The 8,514-nt window shown below is 46.4% G+C and overlaps 1 protein-coding gene across 1 annotated transcript; it reads left to right on the top strand.

Annotated features, from left to right (window-relative positions):
* Positions 1-1,442: 1,442 nt before the first annotated feature.
* LOC123446964 (peroxidase 44-like) lies at positions 1,443-3,075 on the top strand. Its single transcript, XM_045123512.1, has 2 exons — positions 1,443-1,681; positions 1,800-3,075. The coding sequence occupies exons 1-2, from the start codon at positions 1,475-1,477 to the stop codon at positions 2,769-2,771; spliced, it is 1,179 nt and encodes a 392-aa protein (XP_044979447.1). The 5' UTR covers positions 1,443-1,474; the 3' UTR covers positions 2,772-3,075.
* The last annotated feature ends 5,439 nt before the right edge of the window (positions 3,076-8,514 follow it).

The following is an 8,514-nucleotide window of genomic DNA, read 5'->3' as shown; positions in this document are numbered from 1 at the left end:
AACAAATAGGTCAAACATTTCCTCTACTTTCTCCTCACTATCCAGGACCTCCACCCCCTCCAAGCCCTTCCCCTCTTCCTTTACATAAGTGAGAAAAACATCCATTCCATAAACCTCCAACTCAACCAATGCCATATGGTCAGATAACTAATATCTGAAGAAATTGAATAGTTTCTCTCCATATTATCCATTCCTTAAAAATGTAGCCTCCTGTCCCAAATTTCATCATCTAAGTTGTAGGAGATTAAATTGAAAAAAGAAGCAGATTAATTATAAAGCACTAAAACTCTATAACAACTGCTTACTGTAAGTTAAAACACTCACCAAATGCACTCAACATGGCTATAAAAGGTACTAATTACAGTGACATAACCCAAAATATGCACTCCCATGGCAACAAACAATTACACTGCTCATTTGCAATATTGCACTAACTTCTAACCCTGATTACAGTACTTGTTTTCTAATAAGTAAGTGTCTTCTAACGCTAATTTCAAAATTTAAACTTAAACTGTGAATGCTACTGAAATTACTTACCTCACTCCACCAAACGATGACGTCCACCTGTGGCTGCTCTTTGGATCTGCGTGAATGCACTTCGACACTACACTCGCCGTACGGAATGCCAGATCTAGCTGGACCTCTCACGGTGACGGCTGGGGCGACCGCTGAGTTGGAAAACTCGAGTCGCCCAACCATTTGTCAACCTCTTCATGCCCATCACCCTCATCGCCGGTGCCGCCTTGGCCCAGAGGCTCGCCGCCTATGACGTTTGGTTGGGCCGCCGTCGTCGCACCTAAGTCAAAGAGCGGGAGCTGGGGTGAAGAAGGGAAGGGGAGAGTGAGACAAAGGGCGGCCCAACCAGCTTCTTTGGTTCCAACCGCACCGGTCGGCGTAACGGTTGTTCACGACCGCGCCGTGAGCGTGATGGGCCACGTGGCGTGAGTGGTGGGCTCATTTGGTCAGAAAACGGATTAAAATGCTTGTGCCGAGAGTTTGGTTTTTTTTTAAACAGCCCATCCCCGACTTGATACTTATGAGTGAAAACATGATAATTTTTCAAAACGATTTATAATACTCCAGGTTTATGCTATTTACTCCCGTTAGGATGCTACCTCCAAAAGTGAGTCAAGAAACACCATACTTTGTTTAGGAATTTTCCAAACCCATGTACATACATGTTCGTATGGTTACATGGAATGGATAGCTGGTAGGCGCATGCGGCATCCGCATGCCGATGGTCGATAGAGAAGAGAGGAGCAAACGGAGGGAAGGCACGGCCTCTTGCTATTATTACACAGAGCTGAGAAGTCGAAGGCGAGTGACAGCCACCCATGAATGCGCGCCCTGGCCGCGGCGCGCGGGGGCTCCTCCGTTGACCGCCTCGGTATTAAGCGCGAGCCGGACGTGTCACAGCACCGCAAGGCCTTGCTGCACGCACGCACGCACGCACGCACCTTGCTTGGATCCATCCATGGACGCCTGTCGCCTGGTCCTAGTTCTCGGCCTCCTCGCGGCCGTGGCGCCGCTGGCCTTCGCCGAGCTCTCCGCCGACTTCTACAAGGACTCCTGCCCGGATGCCGAGAAGATCATCGCCACCGTCATCGAGAAGAACCTCAAGGCGGACCCCGGCACCACCGCCGGCCTCCTCCGCCTCCTCTTCCACGACTGCTTCGCCAATGTACGCATGCATCCTCACTTGGTTCTTGATTAGGATCCGATCCCATCAATGGAGAGAAAATGTGATCGAGTTGCTCTGCCTCTGCTTGCATGCATGAATGCATGGATGGATATGTTAGGGGTGCGACGCGTCCATCCTCATCGACCCGCTGTCCAACCAAAGCTCGGAGAAGGAGGCCGGTCCCAACATCTCGGTGCGCGGCTTCGAGATCATCGACGAGGCCAAGAAGGAGCTGGAGGCCAAGTGCCCCAACGTGGTGTCCTGCGCCGACATCATCTCCCTCGGCACCCGCGACGCCGTGCGCCTCTCCGGTGGCCCGGACTACGCGGTCACAACCGGCCGCCGCGACTCGCTCGTCTCCAACCGCGAGGAGGCCGACGACAACCTGCCCGGCCCGGACATCCCCGTGCCCAAGCTCATAGCCGACTTCGTAAAGTCCGGCTTCACCGCCGAGGAGATGGTGCTGCTGCTCGCTGGCGGCCACAGCATCGGCAAGGTCAGGTGCATCTTCATCGAGCCAGACGCCACGCCCATGGAGCCGGGCTACCACGCCAGCATCAGCAAGCTCTGCGACGGGCCCAACCGGGATACAGGCTTCGTCAACATGGACCAGTCCAACCCCAACGTCGTTGACAACTCCTACTTCGCCAACGCCATCGCCGAGAAGATGCCGCTCACCATCGACCGCCTCCTCGCCATCGACTCCAAGACGGGGCCCATGCTCAAGGACATGCTCAACAAGCCCACAGACTTCCTGCCAGCATTCGGCAAGGTCATGGAGAAGCTCACCACGCTCAAGGTCATCACCGGCAAGGACGGCGAGATCAGGAAGACATGCACCGAGTTCAATAACCCCATGACCTCCGACGGCCCCTCGGTCATACGGATCAGCTCCGTCGACCCCGAGGACCTGGATGGCTTGTCGGCCGGCAACAAGCAGGAGCAGGTGTCAAGCATCGTCTCGCAGGGGACAAAGGAAAAGGACGCACAGCAGGCGGTCCCCGACGACAAGGCGGCCGGTGCCACCAAAGCGCACCACAAGAAGGCTTCCGGCAGGCACATCAAGCTCCGCGGCGCCAACCCCGAGTAGAAGCAGTGCGCGTGAGCGCGTCAGTATACTGCTGCACCACGTACGTAATTACGAGCTGTCGTCCCGTCCCCCGCACCGGCGACGCGCGTAGGCCTCCATCAGCAGTCTCTCCATCAAATTCGTTAATTGCATTTCGAAATATTCTTCTTCTTCATCTCAGTACCCTCTCCCTTGATTGTAGAAGGAATGAGCGACGTACTATACTACGGCTAGTTAATTATAACTAATAGGTTTGGTTCAACTTTTCTGTAACTAATGTCGCGTCGAGTTTTAAACAGCGACCAAAGCACTCTGGTTTGTTTCATTTTTTGTTGTAATTGTTCTTCTGACCAGTTTCTTTCGCTGGGTGCCGAATAAAAATGTGCCTGTTTTGCTTTTGGCTTCCCTGTATACAGACAGAGTCATACTCCCTCCATAATGTAGTACGGTTTTTGACACTACTACATTATGGGACGGAGGGAGTACATTGTATTTGTTTTGATAGATGCACTATACTTTGTGCATTAGTCCTTTCATCCCATAATTTAAGAGTATTTTTTTACACTAGTTTAGTACTTCCTCCGTCACGGTTTAGAAGGCACGTTTGAAAAAACTCTCAAACCAAGATAGTCGTCGATTGGTTGTAAGATGTAACATGTGTAAATGCTAATGCGCCTAATCAACTGAGAAAATAATAGTACTAATGTGTGAGCAACAAATTGGGAGGGCGCATGCATGAGTAGTACTATTACTAATTAATAGAAGTAATTGCTTTCGGGCCTTAAACCTTGTCTATTTTAGAAATGCACGTAAGTTTAAGTGTGTCTTCTAAACCGTGACGTAAGAAGTATCAATAATGCTATTTTATTACGGAACGAAGGGAGTATAATTTTAAGACTAAATGATAAATGTGACGTGCATCACACGAAGCACTCTCATCCTAACAATTTTCACAACTAAAGTTATCTTCTAAAAAGAAAAAGAAAAATGCAAAAGAAAAAACTTGCCACCGAGAAGAATGTTGACATGCTTGAGAGTTAAATTGTCACCATTGCATCACTAAACTAAAACCGGTCGGAGTTGTCATGTGTTCGTACCATATGTGTGACATTCATAAGGGTCCTTTGAAAGTTATAGGGTGTGAAGGTGAGCGGGTGCATACTTTTTTTTCTAACACAGGACAAACGCAACGCCCATACATACGTGCACATACTCATTTCTTTAAACGCTTACACACATCCTATCTCTATGAGCACCTTCAAAAGATTGAACGACACATCATCTTGAAATTGACAAAGTCTTCACAAACGCCTTTGTAGTAGACGAGAACGTCTTTTTTATGAACATGCATCATCGGATGGACTACAATAAATCCAGAAAAATGCAAGCACCAGTCTAGAAATTGAACTCCACTGCGCTGAAGATACCACTATCATCCAAACCATCCAACCATAGATCGGTTGGCGCGGGTGATAGAGAATATTTCTTCATGTGTGGTTTTGGTAATTCATGACAATCCCTATGGTATGGTAAACACACAAAGACTGAATCAAGTTGATCAACACATATAATATACAAGATGTACCGAGAGGGATCAAGTGATCCCATGGTATGGTAATCATTGTTCATTACGCTTTGTGTACTAACCCATGGTCTACGTGAGAGTTCCATGTGGGGATAGATATGTTTCCATGTGTTTGCGTCAAGGGGAAGATCTCATACAACCCATAGAGGATGACATCAAATGGTGATTGTCATCAAGATTGCAGTGTGCAAGTTCAAGTGGAGCATCACAAAGAGATCATGCTTGAAGCTTGTCGTCCATTATGGTGACAATGGACTTCTGAAGATGTGCCGAAGACTGACCACTCATAATGGAGCGTGGGGGCAATCTACTAGTCTTCATCGAGCCCACAATCAAGAAAGGTGGTCCATCTTGAGGAGGAGAGCATCGTCATCATCTTGCTCAAGTTGACTATGTGCAAGGCAAAGGTTTTCCCTTGATAGGTTTTCTATTTTACCGGTCTCATGGTGTTAGTTGGGAGATCGGGTTATAGGATCGGTTGTCGTACTATCAAGGGGGTTCTCGAGTGAGTAGCTTGACCGTATCATTCAGTGAGAGATCGAACCATTGCATTCTTGGCATCATCATATTTCTTGGTTCTTGTTTGGCTTTTCGCTTTCTGAGTTTAGAAGCTTTTGGTCTTATAGTGATAAGCTCAAGCTCATTGAAAACAGATTTTCTATGTATCATATTTCTGTTTTCGATGTTGGAGATTTTGCTGGATATTACTTGGGAAGGCCATCTTACTTATCCTTGTGGCATTTATTATCCATTGCTTGTTCTTATTTTCGCCGATCGTTGTTGGATAGCTTTTTTCGTCTTCTATCTAACAAGCTTGAATTTGCTCAATTGGAGCTTGTATGCGAAAGTTACGACTATTTTGATCTTACTTATTTTACATAGATTGGTTGTATCGGTTCTTACACCGATTGTACCGGTCGACCGGTACTACCGGTGTTTGGAGTTTTTGTACCGCTCCAGACTTGGTGTGACGGTTGTATCGGCCATGCACCGCTCTACCACCGGACTGCGTTATGTTGTGGAGCGGTACTTGGGAGGTTGTGGGTCGGTTGTACTAGTTAGTTCCGGTTTAAACAGTACTACCGGTGCCCCGGGAGGTTGTACCGCTTGGTGTTTTTCTATAGGTAGGGTTTTCTTGCATTGCGCGGTTGTACCGATACTTACACCGGTTGTACCAGTCCTACAGTTTTATGTACATAACGAGCAGATTTGTGGGGACCTATAAAAGCGGGTATTCTTCCCCATGGGACCCCATCCTTTGAGCTCGTATTTGCCCCCCATTGTTCACCTTCCTCGAGCTTGCTAACTCTCAATCCCTCCACTGATTCATGCTAGTTTTGTGGGAAAAGAGAGAGGAGATCTAGATCAACGTTTCCACCAATCACTTTCTCCTCTATGTGAGGGGAACCCCTTGGATGTGGATCTTGGAGTTCTTTTTGAGCTCCTTGTTCTTTCTCTCATATTCCTCCATAGCTTTTGTTGTGGTGGTGGAATTTGGAAGTGAGGGACTTGACCACTTCGTGTGTTCTTGCCATTGCATTAGTTGCATCAGTTTGATTTCTCCACGGTGATCCCTGGAAGTGAAAAGTTGATAAGCTTATTACTCTTGAGTGCTTGGTACCCTAGAGCTTGTTCCTCTTGGGTACTTTGGCTCCATAGACGGTTGGTGGTGCCTCAGAGCTCAATCATTGTGGTCTAAAGCTCCGGGCAAGCGTCGAGGTCTCCAATTAGGTTATGAGGATTGCCCCAAGCAATTTGTACGGGTTCCTGTGACCGCCCCCAAGGGTTGTCAAAGTGTACGGGTTCGGTGACCGCCCCCAAGGGTTGCCATTTGTACAGGTTCGGTGACCGCCCTCAAGGGTCCCTTAGTGGAATCATGGCATGTTGCATTGTGCAAGGGCGTAAGGAGATTATTGTGGCTCTAGTCTCTTCTTGAGGAGCATTGTGCCTCCACACCGCTCCAAACAAAGATTAGAATCCACAAGGGTGTGAACTTCAGGATACATCATCGTCTCTGCGTGCCTCGATTATCTCTTACCCGAGCCCTTCACTTATGTACTTTACTTTGTGATAGCCATATTGTTTATTGTTATATATCTTGCTGTCACTTAGTTGTTTATCTTGATTAGCATAAGTTGTTGGTGCACGTAGATGAGCCTAGTTGTTTTAGGTTTTGTGGTCGACTAATTAAACGCTAGTTTTATTCTGCATTTGTTCAAGCCAAACCCATAATTATTTTAAAGCAACTATTCACCCCCACCCACCCCTCTAGGCGACATCCACGTCCTTTCAATTGGTATTAGACATAGGTCTCCCTTTATTAGGATTTACTGCCTAGAGAGTAATGATGTCGACTAAGGGATTAGGATTCTTCGACGCTCTTAGTTTCAATGGCACAAATTTTGATGGTTGGGTAATTCACATGCTTAATCTGTTTAGGGCCTTGGACCCAAATTTAGAACAAATTGTAGATATGGGTTTTCTCCTCCAAAGGATTCTCAAAACATATCTTTAGAGGACGAGAAAAACTCTTATCTCAATGCTCAAGCTTCTAATGTGCTTTTTGATGATTTGAGCAATGTAGTTATATTTCAACTCATGCCGTTCCGGGATGCTCATGAATTTTGGACAAAGCTTCAAGATAAATATGGTATGTCCAACATTCGTAGGGATGATTATTTTCCCTCCACCTTTGGTCATGTTGTATTCTCAACTTCATCTACTTCACCTACATGTGGATTGCTACAAGGTAATGATATGGTGAGTAGTGGTGATCATTGTAATGATGATAGTTAGCTTATTGTTGATGATCCTTCATCACTATCTTATTTCAATGCTCCATCTTTGGACTTTATGTTGGAAATATGCCCTAGAGGCAATAATAAATTTTTTATTATTATATTTCCTTGTTCATAATAATCATTTATTATCCATGCTAGAATTGTATTGATTGGAAACTCAAATACATGTGTGGATACATAGATAACAAACTATCCCTAGTGAGCCTCTAGTTGACTAGTTCGTTGATGAAAGATGGTCAAGATTTCCTGGCCATAGGCAAGTGTTGTCACTTGATAACGGGATCACATCATTAGGAAAATGATGTGATGGACAAGACCCAAACTATAAACGTAGCATATGATTGTGTCAGTTTATTGCTACTGTTTTCTGCATGTCAATGTATCTGTTCCTTTGACCATGAGATCATGCAACTCCTGGACACTGGAGGAATACTTTGTGTGTATCAAACGTCACAACGTATCTGGGTGACTTTAAAGGTGCTCTATAGGTATCTCCGAAGGTGTCTGTTGGGTTGGCATGGATCAAGACTGGGATTTGTCACTCCGTGTGACACAGAGGTATCTCGGGGCCAACTCGGTAATACAACATCACAACGAGCCTTGCAAGCAATGTGACTAATGAGTTAGTCACGGAATCTTGTATTACATAACGAGTAAGGAGACTTGCCAGTAACGAGATTGAACTAGGTATGAAGATACCGACGATCGAATCTCGGGTAGGTAACATACCGAAGGACAAAGGGAACATCATACGGGATTAACTGAATCCTTGACATACAGGTTCAACCGATAAGATCTTCGTAGAATATGTAGGATCCAATATGGGCATCTAGGTCCCGCTATTGGATATTGATCAGAGAGTGTCTCAGGTCCTGTCTGCATAGTTCTCGAACCCTCAGGGTCTGCACACTTAAGGTTCGGTGACGTTTCAATATAGTTGAGTTATAGGTGTTGGTAATCGAAAGTTGTTCAGAGTCCTGGATGAGATCCAGGTCATCACGAGGAGCTCCGGAATGGCTGGAGGTAAATATTAATATATAGGAAGTCCTATTTTGGTCACCGGAAAAATTTCGGGTTCATCGGTAGTGTACCGGGAGTGCCAGGAGGAGTGTCGGGGACCATTGGGAGGGGTGTCACACCCCAAGGGGTCTCATGGGCTATGGGAAGAGAAAAACCAGCCCCTAGTGGTCTGGAATAAGTTCCCACTAAGGCCCGTAAGGTTTGAGAAGGAAAAAACACAAGGTGGAAAGAGTTTCCAAGTGGGAAGGTGGAATCCTAATCCAAGTAGGATTGGAGTAGGACTCCTCCACCTCCAATTTCGGCCAAACCTCGAGGTTTTGAGGCTTCCTCCTCCCCTCCCTCCCTCCTATATATAGTG

This window comes from Hordeum vulgare, chromosome 4H (assembly GCF_904849725.1).
Source record: "Hordeum vulgare subsp. vulgare chromosome 4H, MorexV3_pseudomolecules_assembly, whole genome shotgun sequence".
Classification (NCBI taxonomy): domain Eukaryota; kingdom Viridiplantae; phylum Streptophyta; class Magnoliopsida; order Poales; family Poaceae; genus Hordeum; species Hordeum vulgare.
Note: the sequence above shows the minus strand (reverse complement) of the source record. Positions and strands in the feature narration are given on the sequence as shown.